We start from the raw sequence: 20,644 nt of genomic DNA, 5'->3' as shown, positions 1-20,644 counted from the left end.
AGTTATCAGAGTGCTGGAAGTATACTGCAGACTGTTACGCACACGTAACAGCAGCTTTAAAACTGTGTTGAAGCCAGATTAGCCCCAAGAGGAAAAAAGAAAGAGGCAAAAAATTATGAATTATTACAAATTAAGACACAAACTTGTTCTACTGCTCTTGTAGAAACTTGAACTGTATGTGAGACCTACATAAAATGCCCAGGGTGAACTAGAAGGGTTTGGAGAAAAATCTAGCATGGGGACTTTAAATAAGAGAACAGAGGAAACTGAATTATTTTATTCCAGTCAGTATAGAACTGTACCTTTGAATTCACGCTTTTATAAAAGAGATGATAAATCACTAGTCAGACTAAAGTACATTGCTGGTTTTCAAAGCATCTTTTCTATATTGATGAAATATCCAGAAGGTAAATTTTGACAATGATTAAAAATCCATCCCATCATGAACAGCATGCAGTTCACTGGAATATAGCTCTCTGAACATGACTACGTTCCAGATGATTAAAGATTTCTTCTTCTGTTTCTGGAGTGAGCTGTATATTATCTTTGATTGGAGACAAAGGATCTGACTTTCTACAAGAAGGAAGTTTTTCATACTCTCTGCACAAAAAACAAAACAAAGACAAAACAAAACCAAAGAATGTTATGATATTTGGTGTTTCTGACCACAGGCCAGTAAGAATATAAGGTTAAAACAAAGCAAGACCCCACACCTAACTACCCACTCCACCTGTGAATAAGTACAAAATAAAAATTTCTGATTCAAAGTTTTAATTTCAATACAATTGAACAACTTCACTGAAAGTGACAGAATGATAGCTGTTAGCTTTATTTTTGAAAGACTGTATGCACCCCATCCTACTTTGGGTTGTACATGCTCCCTTAACATTTAAGTTTTCTGAATAAGAGCAGTTTTAGATATATCTTCTGTGAGTGAGCCTTGACATTAAGGCAGAACAGATTAGTGCCCTGCAGGATTTATATGCCACAAGGTAACATAATTGTTAAAACATAAGGCTAATTTAGAAACATCTTAAAATCTGAAAAAAAAAAGAGGTGAGTTCTAGCAGTAAAAAACCCAATTTATGAAATGTCTTGAGAAAAAAAAAAAATCCCCTAAAAGCTAATAAACTATTGCTTACATAGAATTAATAGAAAAATATATATATTCGCAGTATAAACACCCAGAGGTTACAAGCCAACAAAAACTGGATGGATAAAATGTGCATGGTGGGAGCCAAGTCTTGCAACCATCAGCAGAGAGTGCCACCTAGGCTCACACTGCTCTATCTGCCTGTGTTCTGAGAAATCCAAATTTATGGATGTTCTCCCGATGAGCAATCCGGGCCAGACATTCTCAAACAGAGGTCAAGCAATAAATACACAAATACTTTCACTTCCTCCTTGAAACTGTCAGTTATTCTTACACCCCATAAGGAGGATAATAAAATGTAAATATCATAAGTCATATTTTTTAAACAGAAATCAATTGTACGTTTATAATAACCTACTCTAAGACCCAAATTTACCAAAATAGATTAAACTAAATTAACAAATGCTCACCAATATCAACATTTACTACTCAATGCAAAAAATACTTTTGTCCTACTCACACTTGATTTCAAGTTAATGAAAATAATTTTATTTAAATAAGACTTATGTACTCAAAGTTGAGATTGCTACTCAGTCTCAAACTTTGGGAAAACTTTGCCATCAGGAGTTTTTATCTGAGCCCATGGAGGTGATGTAAGTTAGAACACCTACACTTCAGGTTCTGTTTTACTTTTTTAAAATAATCATTGCCCTTCAAATTCAAATCTTGAAGCTATTTGCAGAAACTTCAAGTTAGACAAGTCATCTCCACAATGAAAAGTGACAGCATTTTACAATGTTCAAGAATGTCCCTTTTAACCAGATACGCCAGCTAAACAGAAATATTCCATCAATTCACCATCATCTTGAAAGCAGAACACTTCTGACAATCAGCCACCTCCAAATGGGAGGGACACAGAGTTAAATAGAAGCAGTCTTGTACTCAATTAAATTTAGCAACTTTAATGCAGCTTTTGTATTTAGGTCAAGAAATGATTTTTGGTGTTTGATGGCAAACAATGGCAATTATTTTTGTATCAATTATTGTAAATGAAATATAATTATCAATAAAATTCAGTATGTGACCTTTTCCTGGTTAGAAAGAAAAAAGTAATTATAAAACATATTTACCAAAAACCATGCTTCATGTTTACATCAAGGTTAGGAAGTTAAAAATTGTATGTAGAAAATACCTAATCTTGCCCTGCTATCCTTTTTGAATTGTATGGAGAGCATTTGTAGAGTCTGTTTTGAAAATTGTTTCTTTGGGAAAAAAACATGTCATGTACTAAGTAAAGTGTTAAAGCAACTCACCTTTTAAATTGGAAGCTTTTCCAGAGTTCACCGATAGTGGATTGCAGCCCCAGCTTATTTTCAGTATCACAGTCCTTTCTCTTCTGCACAGGTGACATTTTCCTGCTTAGTCCACTTACTTTAGCTGGTATCAACGGCTTGAGCTTCGTTACCATATGTGACTTTATATTACTGGATTTACGTAATCCAGGAACCTGTGGGATTTTAATATTGCAGTTAACACACGGTTAAAATGACAACCTGCAAGAAACAGATCCGCTGCAAAACTTTTAATAAAAAAAAAATTTGGTGTTTTACATTGTGTTGAGATAATGCAATCTGAAATGCCACCACAAAGTATATTTAAATAGTCTATAATCTTAAAAATAGCATCTCAAACACAAGACACATACTGCAGCTCTAAGAACTGGCAAACCAGCTTCCATAAGTCTTTGTATTAAGGTTGTAAATACTCATTTCTTTTGAATGCAGTTTTTAAAATCTACTGAGTATTTATTTTTTCATCTGTTTTCAGACTATTTGTTGTGCTGTCAAGTAATGCCATCTTTTAGAATTTTAAGAGAACAACTCTCTGGTATCACTACCTGTGACACTCTGATTTCATGAAGATGGAGCCATAAGCAAGTGCACAGGTAACAGTACGATGATCCCCAGGGATCATAAGACCTCTAGCTGGACCTTCTTATCCACTTTCTATACCAGGAGCTCAGAAAAGCTGTGCTTGGCCACAATCTCCCTCCCTTAAATGCAACCAGACTTAAGTTGGAACATCTCAGCATACTTTTCTTCAAAGAGAATTCATAGCTTAGTTCTTTCTGAAACATCATGGCATTTTGCCATCCCCCCACCATTTGTTACGTATTTTTTTTGCGCCTCAAATACTGTGTACAGTTTTGGTCCCTTTCTACAAGAAAGACATTGAGGAACTGGAATGAGTCCAGAGACAGGCAATAGAGCTGGTGAAGGGCCTGGGGCACAAGTCTGATGATGAGCAGCTGAGGGAGATGGAGAGTGTTTAGCCTGGAGAAAAGGAGGCTCAGGAGCAACCTTATCACTCTCTACAACTGCCTGAGGGGAAGGTATTTCCAGGTGGGGGTTGGCCACTTCTTCCAAGCAACTCATAGGACATGAGGAAATGGCCTCAAGTTGTACCAGGGAAGGTTTAGAATGGATATTAGAAAAAATTTCTTCCTGCAAAGGGTTGTAAAGCACTGGAACAGGCTGCCCAGAGAAGTGTCAGGATCACAATTCATGGAAGTGTCCAAAAATTGTGTAGATATGGCACTTCAAGATACAGTTCAATGGTGAACGTGATAGCGCTGGGTTGACAGCTAGACCTGACTGCAAAGGTCTTTTCCAACCTTAATGATTCTGTGATTCTATTATTGAAATTACATTGGTTCTACCTAAATATATTAAGCAGATCTTGGTATTCCAAGAAGGGAAAAAAAGTGTTTAGAATGTAAGCTAAAACTTGGAACAAGAATACCAGGAAGAATAAAATAAAATCTTAAAACTCCCTGCTTTACAGTATTTCGCTTTTTATCTATCACCTCGGTCTTTTTGTGCATGCGAAGGCACCCAAATCCCAAGTATCCGTGTAGTACTGAATTATGTCAGAGTTATAACTTAATTTAGCTAACCCAAAAGTAGCCAAAGCTGCATTGTGAACACCTGCTAAGAAATTTAAAGCCAGAGCAGAATGTTCTTTTCTATTATCAGTATTAGCCTCTTTGCTGAGCTCACAGCAATTGTGAAAAATAATTAGCAGTAAAAACCAGAGCTGAAATAGTATCACAGAAAACAACTTGAGGTATTAGGGAGCTCCGTATCACATAGGCATTTGTTAGTAAAAAGCTTCTACTAGTTTTGATATTAGGATTGAGTAGGTAGCACTTCACATTTTGGACTGGAGCCGTGAGAGCTCACAAATTTTTCAGATTGCCTCCCCCAGTTATTAAATTTCTCTAAGTAAATCTACATAGCTGATATTCAGCTTACCAAAATTAGAATAAATTATGCATTACATGATTAACTGCTTCTTCCCTAAATCTGGAACTCATTTTTCCCTTTGGTATCCTCTACTGTATTTAACACCAGCAAACACTTCCCTTGTTTTACACTTGCAGGATCCTAATAAATACCTAACAAGATTTTAATGAATTCTAAAAGAAAACTGAGCCAAAAGTGGTGATCCTTATTTCTGTCTTCCCCCTCCTGTGGTCTTACTGGTCTTACTTACAGGAGTTCCAAGAGCCTGGGTGGGTCCAAGTTACAATATGAGTAACCTTTTGGTGGTTGTTGTCAGGTTCCTTTTTGGCCAAGCCAAGTTTTCTGATGTAATTCTTTATAATGTATATGTAATTCTTTATTACCAACACATAAAGGAAGAAGACAGAATTCATGGCCATGGAAATAAGTGGTGGAAATTCTCCTACTAGCCACTTGCTTTAAGCTAACCTTATTGCCCTTGCAGGTTTTTAGCAGCTTTTGTTTCCTGAAGGACTCCAAGCATGCTGAAATTTTGTTTTTACATGCTGCTTATATTACATCAGTACTTCCATAATGTGATCCCCCAATATTTAATATATTCATTCTCCCAATATACCTTCTAAGGTGGGGAAAATAATGTGAAACATATTAAACATATAAAAGAATGTAAACATATTAAACACAGCCTTAAAACCAAAGTAATAAAAATTCTGAATGCCAGGATGATTTCCTTGCTCAGTCTTGTTGAGGAAAAGCAGGAAAAATGTTAATGTTCCAAAATACAAATGTAAATGTCTCCTTAACAAAAAAGTTCCTAACAATAACCACAAGATGTCACTATTTTACAAAACACACAATATTCTTAGCTAACAGAGAGACGCTTGTGATTTTTAATCTGGCTACAAGAAAACTTAGTAGGGGCATACACAGAAGGATGAAAACAACTGCTTCTTACTCATTCATCTTTTGGCCAGTTCTAATGACAAGACCCAAGGAGTCAGAGCTGTTAAACTCTTAGAAGTTTTTCAACTGGACAAATATATTTAGCTCTTAGAAATGTTCCAAAGACAAGGAACACAAATTTATTCTTAGACATCCAAGCAAAGAGAGAGAAGTCAAATTACAGTTGTATCTTGTGACTGTATCTGGACTGTGAACATTACTGCAACTTATATCATTAAATCAGAACTAGGTTTTCTTGCCCTACCTTGGCTTACTTTACAGAAAAGTGTTTAAAATCACCAAACAAGTTTCAATTCTGTTATCAATCACAGTGGTTATATTTCACCCCAGCTCCACGGTAGATGGACAAGAATATAGCTTGGTCTTGCCAACATTTGCATTGCTTAAGTCTTCTATTACAAGGTTTGAAATTAACTAGGAGAAACTCATTTTCAGAGTTTAGTAAAACTCATAAAGTTAAAAGAATTCTTACCTTGGTCTTTATGATTGTACTTTTTTTATTAGTTTGAACAGCAGAAAATAGCAGAGACAGAGAACATCGATCATCATTCAGTTTTGAACTGGAATCAGATTCCTTCAAGAGAAAATTGATCTGGTTTTAAAACAGGTTGTCTTTTCGTAAACACAATATATGTTTTCATATCTACATGTATATACTTTAAGCTACAATGTTTTCAGCAGCTCTAAGAACTTGTACAAAAACCTGGGCAAAGGCATGCACGTGCTTCTGAAAGCACTTCAGGGACCAAAAGCAGAGAACAAAAAGTTGCCTACCAAGTGTTTTTATGAGGCACTGAAGTGATAGCAGCAGAAAGACTCAAGACAAACTAAAACCAGAGAACAGATTTTATTTAAGCTAGTATGTCAATCCATTCTGTACAACTACGTTAAGCATTGACAAGAAGAATATGATCATTCTGTGATTCTATTTAGAGACAGATTTTGACAGCACAAGCTACATCATCTGTAGGGCACCATTCTGAAAAAGAGACTTCACTACAATTTCTTTTATAATTTGAAGTGAAAACAAATGCTGAAACAATGTCTAATTTTCTTACCTTTTCACCTGAGCTGTTGTTGGACACTTGTAGGATTTCTGAAGACTCCAAACTGCATTCTGATGACTCACAGGACTCATGAGACTGTGATGACTGTTCCAGTTCTATTAAGGGGGAGGACTCTTCCTCCGATTCATCACACACTGCCCCACTAATCTGATCTCCCTGGGATACAATGCAGTTGTTTCTCTGTTGGTGATACTGCTCTGAAAGTACATTATGAGATGGACCACGATTTGCTGAGTTACTTCTGTGGCTGCTACACCACTGTAAACAACTTTCCTGCATTTCTCCAGGAGGTGTAAAGACAGTCCGTGATGACTTTTCAGTTTCTGAAAACCTAGAAACAGCCTCAGCTACATGTTCTACTTCCTGTTTTGGGCAACCCTGCTCCTCATCTTGAGTTAGATCACCATCTTCCTTCTTTGCTCTACTGTCAAACATAACTGCATCATTGCAGAAAAACCTAAAAAAATAATTAAAAAAAAAAGGTGAAGGCAAGGGGGAAGAAAGTTATGCAAATGAGTATGCCATTGCCAATCATTGTCTCTATGCATAAATTTTATTTTCAGAGTATACTTGAAGACAAATTATTTTGGCAACTGGAAAGGTATCGCAGGGAGACATTTAGCAAAAAAAGGGGGGGGAAGCACCTGTAAAAATGGCATTCTTTGACTGAAGTACTAAGAAGATGTTTCACCTGAAAGAGAAACACCTAGAAGTCCTACAAAATTTAAGAGTATATTAATTAACAGTGATAAAGCTGGTAGTGAAATACTTCAGCACCACTTATCAAGGAAAATAGAACTTTATGACTTTTTTCCTATGCTATACCAGCAGCTCCTGAGAATACTGAGCAAAGATTCAGGGAAGAACCTATCATCAGTGACAAGTCTTAATTTTTGATGCAATAAAAAAACCTTTCAGCTTAGGAAGGTGTGCTTTAAAACTAAGGTATTAAGACTGCTCTGTAAAATTGCACGGCTCAAAAATATTCAGATTATTTAACCTAAAAATGACACAATAATAGACTTAATTGTGATAATGTTTTGTAAAACAAATTCAAGTAGTTGTGGCCAAGTGACTAAATGAAAAAAAAAAAAAAGCAACCCTAAGTCCCTGTCCTCAAAGTGCTGCTGCAGAGACCAGCAGTGTCAGCTGAATGAGATGGGATAAGAATAGGTATTTAGCTTAGAGTATGACCAGGTTTAGCTTTACTGAAACAAACAAAAACCCCTATCAGCTTAAGTCCATGTGTTCATTAACTGCTTACATATTTGCCACAAAGCATCTACCTTTGATCTTTTGTGATATGTCACATGTCCTTTACCTGGAAAAAAAACCCAGCCAATTCCTAATTAATTTTGATACCCAGAGATATTGAATATTTTCTTGAGAGCCAGTAAATTGATCACAGAGCTGGAGCACCTCTCCTACAAAGAGAGGCTGAGAAAGTCAGGGCTGTTCAACCTAGAGAAGAAAAGGCTCCGGGGAAACCTTAGAGCACCTGCAGGGGAGCCTACAGGACAGCTGGAAAGGGACTTTTCACAAGGGCATGTAGTGACAGGACAAGAGGAAATTATCTTAAGTTGAAGAAGGTTGAAATTACATATTGGGAAGAAATTCTTCACTGTGTGGTGAATGTGAGTGCAATGGCACACTGGACCAAGTTGCCCAGAGAAGTTGCAGATGCCCCATCCCTGGAAGTGCTCAAGGTCAAGTTGGATGGATCTCTGAGCAGCCTGGTCTCATTAAAGGTGTCCTGACAATGTCAGGGGGGTTGGAACGAGATGATTTTAAGGTCCCCTCCAAGCCAAACCATTCTATGATTCTATGAATAGTCTCAGTCTTCACTCCTGCAGTAAAAAATGAACATTATCTGTCTCACAAATAGATAGCATGTCTAGCACAAGGATCCACCATCTTGGCTGAGATGCAATACAGTTGCATAAAAAGTTTGAGGTAGTATTTTTCCTATTTTCAGTATTCAGGCTACTTTAACAACTAGGACAGCAACTAGTATTTTGCTACTTATGAAAACAGGTGACATAAGCATACCTGCTTCTTGTTCCTGGCACAATTACAGCATCCTTCTCTTTGTTTTTCCTTTGTAAAAAGGAAGCAAATTTATTTCTAACTCTGGGTAGGGAGTTAGAGCTTTCTTGAGTGGTGGAAATTCCTGGAGAATCGAGGCTTTGTATTGCTGACGCACTCTTTTGTGCTTGACCATCATTATCGTTCTCCTTCTTGATTCTCTTTGTTTTAGAAAATGAATACTGCTTCAACAGATCTCCATCTGAGACTTCTGCTGAATCTAAAGACAATTTACAGATCACTGTAGAAGTACATTCTACAATTAACTACTTATGAGATAACTAAACATTACATATTACTCTCACAGGCTTAAAAATATTAGTAAGGTCTGGTAAGAAAATTATTGACAACAGAGTTTAGATGTCTTTAACACCACTCTTTTCTATTACATATCCTTAAAAATAACTCAGTGAACAGGTAGAAGGCAGAACAACTACAATGAAACTACATTTGATTTAAAAGTAGGTTGCTAAACTACATACAGACTTTGATAAGCGAGGGAATAGGAAGATGCCAGGAGAAACAAATGAAAAAAAAAAAAAAAAATCCCCAGCAGTATAATCAGAGGGCAAAGGAAGCAGAGGAAAACACTTAACAAAGAGCAATAGGAACAAAAAAGTGCCTCTTCTATTACAAGCCCACAGTTTATTTGTGCACATATAACTCAGGTGGTATAAAAGATGAGATATACCACAGATGCACTAGAGAAAGTGAAAAAGTTGGCATAAAGAGCAATTATACAAGGGATAGAGGCAGCACAGTCTAAGTACAGAAAACATTCTTTACGTTTTCTGTCTGGCCTAATACCAGCACTAGGAGAAACAGGCTGCTTTAACTTCTTCACAAGCCATTTTAAGATAGAAATGAAAACAAAAACTGCATCAAAATACCAACTGTATTAAACATAACTTGAGACTGAAACCACCAGAGTTTTACAGTAAACCAAAGAAGGTTAAAAACAAGTCCAGTTGAAAGTTTGCTGTCACCCTTACCCATTATCTAGGCTTTAACATTATGGCTTGTTAGTCTTGCAGCTTGCTGAAAACAGAATACAGATAATAACATTCAAGAATTAAGCCTCAAAAGCCTCATATCGTAAAGTACAAGATAAAATCCTTTTTTTTTCCCCACAGCCTTCTACTGTTATTCATATACTTATTTAATATAAACATACCACTCCTTGGCCTTTTTGCCCAGAGCTCTTTGCCTGCAAGCTTTAGTCCTTTAACACTAATTATTTTCTCCATGCCTTTGGTTATTGGTTTCTCTGGGAAATGCATTTTAGGAGGAGCAGGATCTTCAGTGGGGCCAAACTTGTATCCTCTGCTCCAAATGCTACTGACCCGATTATCATGTTGGTCATTCCAGCCACAACTTCTCTGCTGCACAGGCTACAAAAAACAATTAAAAACCAAAACTTGTTTATAATCTTGCCTTCTATATATGATTTCCTGACTTAGCATACAAAGAAGGAAATGATGACATTTGTACATCTGGTGACATACTCTACATAAGCTTTTTTTTTGTTGTTTGCACAATTGTCATGCTTTTCATACTTCTTGTTGTGCTCCCATGTCTTCATTTCAATATGGCACAAGTGACTAACTGCTCATCTCAGACCAAATTTAAAGTTTAAAATTTATTTCTATTCAGGAAATGGATTATTCTTGGAAGAAATCCAAAACTCTTTGAGAATTTTCTCTTCAAACCAGTTACTTCTGTAAATAGATTTAAGGACTTACTAAAAATGTCTGAAAGTAAAACAGATATTAATGTCAAATGCCATGAAATATAGAACTTTACCTTTAAAAAGAGTGAAAATTATGTGTGTGGGAGCACACAGTTTCTGTAATACCAGAATACTTTCACTGACAATTCACTTGTGGATAACATTCAACCACATTTCCCCATTAACACTTAGACCCACATCAAATTCTTAATATCTAACTTCATAACAAAAATGTTACCTGTGCCATGTCAGGGTTATAATTATCAATTTCTTCCATTGTATTGATATCAATATTGCCAATAGCAATTTGAAAAGCAGTATCATCACCAACATATCTATTCCCATCATAGTAAAGGAAATATCTGAAAATTACATTATATTTCAACAACTGTACCATAAAAGTTAGAACAGCTGCTTTCGCATTTTTCAACAAAAAAGCAGGGCTAGAATATTAACCCAAATGATTAATATTAGTACTCCAGGCTCAATCTGATGTGACAGCAATTGTAATAGATCTGCAATCTTTGGCAAATCATGAAAGTCAAAATTACATCCTTCAATTATCAGCAGGAGAGGCAGCAACTTTCTCCTTAATTCCTGCAAATGCCAGAGATTAGATGGCTTGAACATACAAAGCTATTAACTACTTTAACAGTCCCCTCTCTTCCTTCATTTTCCTAATATTCCATGTTGAAATTTATATTGCACGGATGTGGCAAAATGCTACCTTTTCTATAGGAAGAGGGAGCTAGTAAAACAGGAAATGCTAAGATTAGAGTCTGAGTTGAGCACAAAATGCACAAATTAAACTGGTAGAGATTATAACACACAACAAAGGCAGAAATTCAAGACAGCCATAAAGCAGCCAGTTTATATTTAAATTGTATTTAACAATTTGCTTTCTAAAGAAAATAACCAGGTCAATAACTTCTGCCTAAAACAATGTAGCAATAATAGGTAATTTAGTTACCCCCTGCACTTATAAAAAGTTGATTAAAATCAGAGCAAAGGGAAAAAGAAGAAAACCCCTACAAATGTTTAAGACTGCAGAAAAACCAGGCTTTAGTCAAAGCAGGGATGCAAACAAAAAAATCTAAGTACACCACAGAGGCAATGAAAATTGTAAGATACCACATCAACCCAACCTTTATTTCCCCATTCTGCTGTTTCAACACAAAGGATACCGTCCTGCGTAAGTTAGTGTTTCTGGATCAATATCATCTGCATATGCATTCAGAGGAACTAATTTTCTCTTGACAGGATCAAAAACTAACTGATACAGGAACGTATTGTTAGCTCGTGTAAAACCCTGTATGTATTCTTCTGGTACTGTTATATTCATCTTCAAGTACTGCCCCATTTTCTTAATAACCTGTCAAAAAAAGAAAGTACTCATTTTAACAGGTCACATGAAAGGTTAAATACATTTCAATTATTAATTATCTTTGCTTGTAATTAAATGTAGAATGAGTCCTACCGCAACAAGCAGATTCAACTTAAACAGGGGAAGGAAAGAAAATAGACTTTGTACATTATTTTCCCATTCAAATTGTCTACAATTACATAAATAACACAATTCAATTTTTACACCTCCTTCTTCAATAAATAAATCAATACAAAATGTGATCAGAAAAACAGATAACCTCCTAAAGGTATATTTATTTAAATTAATGCACACCAAATTCTTATCATCCATATTATCAGGACACATAAGCAATATGTGGGTGTTATTAAAATGGGAAAAAACCCAAAATTAACCAGAATAAACCCTGGAATTTTACTCACAGATACATTAAAGAAAATAATGATTTGCATGGGAAAAGTTCAAAGTTCCCCTTTTACTTCCTCAAAAGCCAAAACAGTTGCTTTGATGTCTGCTCTATATGACATAAAATATTTTAAAATTAAAAATCATAGTTCTTTTCTGTGAGAGACACACAAGTAATTTAAGAAAGAAGATAATGCGCTAAGTTATTTAACTGCATATTAAAATGCTTTTCTGGATTAGATTTAACTGCCTCCAGGACAGCCCCATGAGGCATTCTTATAAGCCCTTAACCTCTCTAATCCCTTACCACCCACACAAAAGATGTTATTCCCACCCTCTTAGCCTCTGTATTTCCTAAGATGAGATTTGCTTTAATTTCATACATTGTATAAGAAAAATAACCTCCCTATATTAATTTGTTTTGCACCATATCACACTTTTCTTCCATACTGTTTTTAATATAGAAATGTCCATATCCATACATATGTCATTAAATAAGATTCCCAATCTCTTCCCCTCCTGCACACAGATAGATCTGTACTTATACAAAAATAACAGTTCATTGAGCAGTTCGAATAAGTAGTCTGCAGAAGCAGAAGAAAGTAGTAATGAGGGGAGGGGAAAAAAAAAAAAATCAAAGTCTTACAAAAAATTTAGTTTCCCTTCAAACAGAATATAACCTTGAAGAATTAAAGCAATTCTTTACCTAAGTTTACTTTGGTATATTTCTTATAACAAGTTCAACTGTTTAGTAAGTTTAGTTCGGTATCTTTTTTAAGCACAGGTAAAAAGCACTTTTTAGTATTCTCCTCAAAATGGAGGAAGTCAAGGACCCTTCATATTTTCAATTCAGTGTTAAATTTCATGTATACTGATATAGGCTCCCAAAAAATAAAACACAAAGCAAAACTGAGTTTACCTTTATGATATCTGGATTGTTGGCTAATTTTAGTAACTTGCATGCTTTAGCCAACCCAATTCCATGAATTGAAGGGAGGTAGTCACAACCAGAAAGAATACACATGTAGCGGAATTTCTCCTCTGTAAATATATTTCCAAGCTGCTTGCAGTTTCCTAGCCGAGTTTGATCTATCTCCAGTCCATTTCCAAACTTGTCAATTTTCAGAAACACCTGAAAATTAAGAGGAAGTGAAAACAATAATTTTCATAAGGTAGTTCGTTGTACTCGGTGGAAACAAAGAGGCGCAAACAGCTATTCTCATCTCTTCTATTTCCCACGTTTGCTGTAAAAGAGTTAATCCATACATCAAACAGATTTGGCAGCTTCAAACCTTGAGAGAGGTAAAGGCTATTAGTATTTTCTTCCATACCTTTTTACATCCAAAAGCCAAAAGATCTGAATCTTCCGTAATTATGGCATGAACCATGCCAATCTTATTAAGATAAGCCAGCTGGGCATCAGCTTCATAAGGAGCAACAATACAATCAACTCCCTGGGCTCGTGCAGCCTGTACATAAACAAGAAGCAGACAAGTGCTTTGCATTAATTTTCAATAATTAACCTTAGGAAATCTGAAAACATAAAAACCTCTACACTAAAAAGCCAAAACCATGACCTTTTTAATCACGCACCCATCCTGTCCCCAGTGAGAGTCCAATATTTCATAGTCAAAACATCAACTTTTAAGCAGTTTAGATCTATATACACTGGTTTCCAAAAACAGCCTTTCCTATAACACTATTGCCACTGCATCTGACCACAGGCGACAGCTTCAAACTCATGCAAGTTATATTCTAGACAAAGGAGAGCAGTACTAGAACAAATTTAATACTTCTTGATAAAGACCCTATGACTGCATTGAAAGTATAACAAAAAACTACTACAACAATTTTTAATCAGCCAAATTTTTTCTGTAGTCTATGCTCAGAAACTAGCCAAGGGGAAAATTGCAAAAAAAATCTGATTTTTTCTTGTGCTGCAAAAGTCAAACCAGTGTTATCAAATTCAGCTCACAGTGGTACGAAGAGATGTGTTTTGTTTGACACGTCACTATTGCTTATACAAATGGGCACAATAAACTCCAGCTTCAAGTTTGTTAATTGTGCCTAACACAATCCAATAACATGCAGAACAATTAGAGAATAAGCAGGTGGGAATATTTTCTTCCCTATATAGGAGAGGCAGTGATGTAGCCACAAAAATGCAGAGTAGGATATGCTACCTATTGCAGAGATTTTTTTTAAAACTGGCATTATCAATAAAGCTGACAACTTACTTTAATAACTTCATGAGCCATAGCATGGGTAATATTTACACTGCGCCCAAAACATTCCCTAGCTTCTGACAGTCTTCCTTCCTGCAACAATTGTTTCCCCTTCAGAAGACTAGCTTGACGCCTCCTAAAAGAAAGGCAAAAAATATCCACCAATCTCAGATTATTTTTCACTTAAAAGAACAAACAGTAGAAGGGACTAAAAGAGACAGGTGAGAAAGAGGGAAAAATTGCAACACCTTCCAAATCTGGGCTACTGCATAATTTTTTTTAAACAAAAGAATAACTAGGTCATTGCACTGTCAAGGACAACTGGATTTGAATGTTGAAACTGATAATATTTTCTCAGAAAACAGTGACAAATAGGAACTGAAATCAGCAATGTAAAAGAAGAAATGCACCCACTCAGCTTGCAGTAAAATAGATTTAATGGGAGTTGGGAGTATCTTACTCTAGATACTTATTGATTTAGAGGACAGAAAACCTAATTTACTTAATTTCATTAATCGGAAATTGTTCACTTCACGCTGAAGGAAGCACGTCTCTCATGAGAATTCATAAATAACAACCACTACTGAAAAATTCTCATAGCTTCAGTGAAAAGTCTCATTTATAGGGACCTGAATCCAAATTTGAAATAAGTTTACCATAAGTTTACCTTGTTAGTTGTAGAGAAAGATTAGGAAAGTGATGCTATTTTTAAATAAAATTATATTGGGAAAAAATATTTTTGTCCAGAGATCACAAGCGTGGGTAAGCTAAAAGCCTCTAATGCATTACAGGAACTACTGCTCAAAGGTTTACTTCCTTCCTCTATAAAATGGCTTTCATTTATGAAGTGTATTTCTATTTTTGGAATAAAACCTCTAAGAAGTTTGTATGATTTTAGATGTAAATTAAAAAATGTCACACTACACTGCAGGACGGTTTACCAGAGCTTCCTTTCTAGCTAAAGTTTGAGGGGTTTGATTTTTACTGTCGTGATAAAACTGCTTTGCTTGCAAATCAATACAGTTCGGTACTTACTCTCGTCGTGCCTTTTCCACTTCCTTCTTAGAGGGTAGGGTGCATCCATCAAATACCAAAATCGGTTTAATTCCGAATGAGAGGAGCATATGAACAAGTTTCATACAGAAAGCTACATACCTGTATCAACAACAAAAAAAGTCAGAGAAGAGAAATAAACTTGATTGTTAACCACAAGTCTATTACATATTTTCCAGTTGTAGGAAAGGAGAACTTTAAGTTTAAGACTAACTATTGCTCAAAAATCATAACAGGCTCTGTATTCCCCCAGTATCACAAAAAACTAAGAACACTTGAATGCAGTTTGGATGGGTTTTTTTACCAAGAGAAACAATCCACCTGCCAATTCAGAACCGGGCTGACTGCTTTTCTCTTCTAGACAAAATGAAATAAGAATTCAAGTATAATTCAGTTGATTTTGCTACATTAGGATTTGATACTGACAAAAACTTGACCAGTTAAGACATGAATTGTCTTTTTACTTTCAGCAACTCAATTCATAATGGCCAGGGAAAAAAGAAGCAGACAAGCACAGTACATGACCTTCCCCCAGAAAAGCAGACTAAAAGCACTTTTGTAGAGATGGAAATGATGGGGTTATTTAACCTCTCCTTGTAGAACTATCCACTCTTCTCTCCAAATAATGGATATATCCTTTGGACACAACATACAACCTTATCTTCCCATTCTAAAAATACAAGCACAGCACAGAAAATACTCCAAAAGACAGAAAAATTCCCCTTCTGTACAAACTGTGAAGACAGTGCATGGCCCAGGAGGCAACCCTCCACTGCCTTCAAAGCCCAGCCCTTGTAAAAATATTTGTTGGGCACTCCAGATGTTATTTATTCCCTCAGACCTCTCATTTTCAACACTAAGCAAGCACACTGCAGCAATGCTCAAAGAAAAAAAAAAAAAAAGTTCTTTATTTTAAGGACACTGTTTAAAACAAGAGCAACCTCATCCACAGAGGAAGGGAGGAGAAGGAGAGTGGGATTTAGAAGCATTTAAAAGCAAGGATATGAGCACTGAAGAAACTGGATTCAGAGCTACTGAAAAATAACTATGATTTTTAAAAGGCAGGAACAAATGGCACTGTAGCTATATAATAACTTCATCCAGATGATTTTTAAAGTATGAAAGGACTCTACACCATAGTTAAGGTGCCAGTCTAGGATCTTATGTAAACAGAAACAAGATTTGCCCATAAAGTACTCATGTGTTCAAATTGAACCATTCCAAAGTTTCCTATGACTATTTCTCCTGACAGGGATTTTTTTCCTCAACTGAAGTGTAATTCTCAGGACTCTGAAGAACCTTCACTACCTTCAAGGCAGGGTTGGATTGAAACTCCACCGTTCTTCAAATTGCTATGAGCAGGAGGAAATATTTGAATCCATTTGCAAAACACCGACTCTCTCTTGCCTCCAATCAAACATTTGCTGGATCCAAGGTACCCTGGATGGTGCCAAGCAATAGGACAAGAGGCAGCAGGCAGAAACCAAAACACAGGAATTCCACTAGAATATAAGTAGAAATTCCTTACAATGCAAACACTGAAGCAGGTTGGCGAGAGGTTTTCAAGTCTCTTCCTTCTCTGGAGATATTTAAAAGCCATATGGGCACAACCCTGAGTAATGTGCTTTAAGGGAACCTGTATGAGATGACATCCAGTGGTCCCTTCCAACCTTACCTATATCTAATCTACAACAAGAGTTCAACTCACAATTCCAGAGATGGGCAAGAAATGCAAACCTGACCTAAGGTGTGGAGTTGAATCTGAAATATGACTACAATTTTTGTTCGTTTCCTTCCCTAGAGATATAACTGCATAAATGTGTTTTAGAAAAGCTAATTTACCTAAAAACGTGGTATGTTAAGCAAAAAACCTTACACCTTAACCAGAGCACAACACGTCTCTCAAAATTCCTTGGCATCATTGCCACCTTTGTCACAGCAGTATTTACAAACTCTCTTTGCATACAAAAAAGGCGGCTGAAAATAATATTAAATTTGAAATTAAAGAAATGCACGTACAGAATTTCATCAGAGAAATTATAGTTGAAAGTGATACATGCTAGGAAAAAAACAAACCCAAAAACCTAATTGATACAGCCTAACCAAAAAATTCTAACTAAAAAATATCTTGAGAGTCTTTTGCCCAATGTAATGTATACTTTTTTTTTTTTTTTTTTTTTTTTTTTGCGTATCTGGAAAGCTGTTTATTTATGGCTAAAATTTTTCATTTCTTAAGAGTTTAACTCAGAATTCAGAAGCAATAGTAAGATGCTACTGTAACTTAGTTTTTCGTTCAAGAAACACCAAGTTAACAAAACTTTAGTTTGTAAAAGGGCCTAGACTCAAAACGTAAGAAAGACTTACAAATCCGTGGGCTCTCCTCGGGCCAGCTTCTCAGCACAAGCGTAGGCGCCTTTGTGGAGCCAGCAGTAGGTGTCCACAGCTACCGTCAGCCCTTTGTATTTCTTCACGTGGGAAGGCTCGGCCGCCTCCTTGATGAACTGGAGCAGGCCCTGGATCCCCATGATGCCGCGGAGTGGGGGAAAATATAATAAAGCAGCGGACACAGAGCCGAATGCTTTGTGTTCTCGGTTGTCACCCTTGATCTTCGCTCGAGGACCGTCAGCTCAGCTCACGGACCGCGCCAGGGCCACGAGAAGCTCCTGCGGTGTCCCCACGCACCCCGGCTCGGGGCTGACCCCCGCGCGGCGGCGGGGCTGTATCTCGTTGAGGGCCGGCGCTACCCGGGGAGCGGGGCGAGAGAGGGGCGAGAGAGGGACCGAGGAGGGATGCGGAGACCCGGCCCCGCCTGCCCGCGCCTCGCTGGGGCAGCCGCGGCTCCTCCGGCCCGGCCCGGCCCGGCCCGGCTCAACTCGGCCCCGGCGCGCGGCGGCCGCCCGAGGCTTTCGAAGTGCGCGCGCCGAGTGCCGTGGCCCCGCCCCTCGCGCGGGGAATCGATCACAATGGTGCCCCGCGCGGGGACTACGATCCCCATGGTGCCCCGCGCGAGAGGGGGCCGGGCCGGCCGTGCGGAGACCGTGGGACAGCGCCTTCCTGACAGCATTCCTCCCAGCATTCCTGACAGCCCGCGTGCGCCGGACGCGGCTGTTGGATAACAAGGCGAACGTGACGTTTATAAACATTATATACGCGGAAATCAAAAGGGCCCGCAGAGTTTTAACAGGACAGTGGGCTGTAGCCAACGCCGTGGGAGGCGAGGCGCTAACGCGGGCCGAGGAGCAAGTGAGGGACAGATGTTATTGTTACAGCGCCGAAACCCTGGGGTTGACCTAAGAACGGATGGTCAAAGTTACAATTATGTGATACAGGGTCTTTTTCTTGTCAGTTAACGTAAGGGTTTGCTTGCGTAATTGCAGTAAGAAGTAAATGTAGGCAAATATCTTCCAGATTAACAGTTTCTTTTTCTACGTGCTATTTTGAAGTCTGTACAGTTCTTAGATGCTTTGATTCAGTGACATGGACGACTCAGTCAGCAGTTTAAATTCAATGCATTCTGGAAAGAGCACATCTGAGTTAAAACTTCTCAGCTAAGAAATGCATAGAAATAACTTGGCCACAGTGATAGCATAAGATGTTTTAATGTTGAAAATATTGCTTGAATTCCACTTTGCCAATTCTTTTTTCACTCTGTGATTCTGACTATATATGACACACTCCACAAGTTTTAAATCCTATTGCAGCTACATTTCCATCTGGATTAGATTCACTTCTCTTAAGAATATGTACTTCTATCACTTCTGACATTTCTTTTTCTCTCAAACTGCTGTGCTCATGGGAAGAACAGTAAACGGAGCAGACATTGTAATGTACCCAATATCATTCAAAATTTTATGTGCAATTCAATTAAATATACTTTTGACTATTTTCTGTAAACTGTGTCAAAAATAGTCCTAAGGTGAACCTCAGAGTCAGAAGCACTGGAGCCAAGGAACTTGCATTGAAGGAAGCCAGAGCTGCAGAACTCTTGCCCAGCTCAGATTTTCAATTCCTTCACCTGAAAGGATGGATACTTTGAAATTGGAGAGTTAGGACAACATGTCTTAACATTCAGTTTATTACATATATCGTCAGCCATGTATGAAAGTATGACCCACCCTCATGACATCTCATAACTTCTATAAAATAACAGAAGGCTTTGTTTGTTTCAGTAGAGCTATCTCAATTTAAAACTGGCTAAGGACACCGATCTTTAAGTTCAACAGTGTCTCTTGGAAGAAAGTGTCAGATGGTAACATTTTGGTGAGTTATTCCTTTGAAGAATACTGTAGTATTGCAGTTTTGTTTCCTATAGGGACCAGATGAAACAGGGAAGCAGCACCACATTATGGTTAATTACAAGACTTGTAATAATACAGAGAATTCTTTTCTTTCACATGTAGCCCCTGTATCAGGAGAGCTGGTAAGAGCAGAAATCACTGTGCCAAATCTCTGCTGTGTGTTTTTTCTTTCCTTGAGCAGTTTTGTAATAGTGACTTGCAGAATACATTTTAAAGAGCTCTCCAAGTAGCACGTATAGCAGAAACATTTTGTTTTCTTTGCAACTGTTTTCTGTTTTGTAATAAAAAGAGTCTGTCTGAGTTTAGCCTTGTTGACCCCTGATAAAAATTTGAGATAGGTACCCAAGATAAGAACACTGAAGTACCTCTAGAACTGCTTCTTTCTCAACACAATTCTCCCAAAGAGAGGAAATGGGATCACTGTCTGATGTAAACATCTAACCTTTACTCACTCAAGTAAAGCAAAATTAAATTTGTCCCCACTGTGCACTACAGTGGGCAAGGACATTTTACAGATTTTTACTAAACTTCCTTCTGAGCAGTGTCTTGGCACAGCTGGAAGTGTCTTCATGCAGTACATTAAAAATACTCAGAATGGAAACCGGCACTTTGCTGAAGCTCACAATCAGACCATCAGCTTTGGTGGCGTTAGTAGATTGGGTGTCTGGTTTATACTAATTTCTCCAAAATTTCAGTGAATTTCTTATTACTGCTACTATATTGTTTTCACTGCTTAAGAAGTTGATCACTTTTATCTCAAAAAGTTGGTTTCGAAGTTAGTTGGACTATTTAATCAATTTCTTAGAAAAGAAATTAGATTTCTCTCTGATAGGTGGCAGTATTACTTCCACTGCACCCTTTATCTGTTTTTAATTGAAATTTCTATTTATGGACTGTATCTTTTCACAGCTTTTGTTAGCTTAGCTAAGAAGCCAGACTTTAATACTACAAACAAATTCACAAACAGGGCTTGTCTCAAATGTGGCTGTGCTACTTGTGGCAAGTTTTTTTTTTTTTTTTTTTTTTTTTTTTTTTTTTTTTTTTTAATCTCTGTAAAC

The 20,644-nt window shown here is 37.2% G+C and overlaps 1 protein-coding gene across 1 annotated transcript; it reads right to left on the bottom strand.

Moving 5' to 3' along the window:
- Positions 1-262: 262 nt before the first annotated feature.
- EXO1 (exonuclease 1) lies at positions 263-18,102 on the bottom strand. The gene is made up of 13 exons (XM_040058823.2): positions 17,653-18,102; positions 15,271-15,390; positions 14,248-14,371; positions 13,342-13,479; positions 12,930-13,142; positions 11,427-11,614; positions 10,481-10,577; positions 9,688-9,904; positions 8,478-8,733; positions 6,420-6,885; positions 5,834-5,935; positions 2,407-2,600; positions 263-600 (listed from the first exon to the last, which is right to left on the bottom strand). The coding sequence occupies exons 1-13, from the start codon at positions 17,811-17,813 to the stop codon at positions 459-461; spliced, it is 2,418 nt and encodes an 805-aa protein (XP_039914757.1). The 5' UTR covers positions 17,814-18,102; the 3' UTR covers positions 263-458.
- Positions 18,103-20,644: the final 2,542 nt, after the last annotated feature.

The sequence above is a fragment of the Hirundo rustica genome, chromosome 3 (assembly GCF_015227805.2).
Source record: "Hirundo rustica isolate bHirRus1 chromosome 3, bHirRus1.pri.v3, whole genome shotgun sequence".
In the NCBI taxonomy this organism is placed as follows: Eukaryota; Metazoa; Chordata; class Aves; order Passeriformes; family Hirundinidae; genus Hirundo; species Hirundo rustica.
The sequence above is the reverse complement of the archived record's forward strand: the minus strand, read 5'-3'. Positions and strand labels throughout refer to the sequence as shown.

Coding starts and splice junctions, on each gene's coding strand:
- EXO1 (XM_040058823.2), bottom strand. CDS start 17,813: ATGGGGATCCAGGGCCTGCTCCAGTTCATCAAGGAGGCGGCCGAGCCT. Junction 6,886..8,477: donor GTGCCAGGAACAAGAAGCAG/GTATGCTTATGT, acceptor TTATTTTTTTAG/GTTTTTCTGCAATGATGCAG. Junction 2,601..5,833: donor GTACAATCATAAAGACCAAG/GTAAGAATTCTT, acceptor AAAATCCCACAG/GTTCCTGGATTACGTAAATC.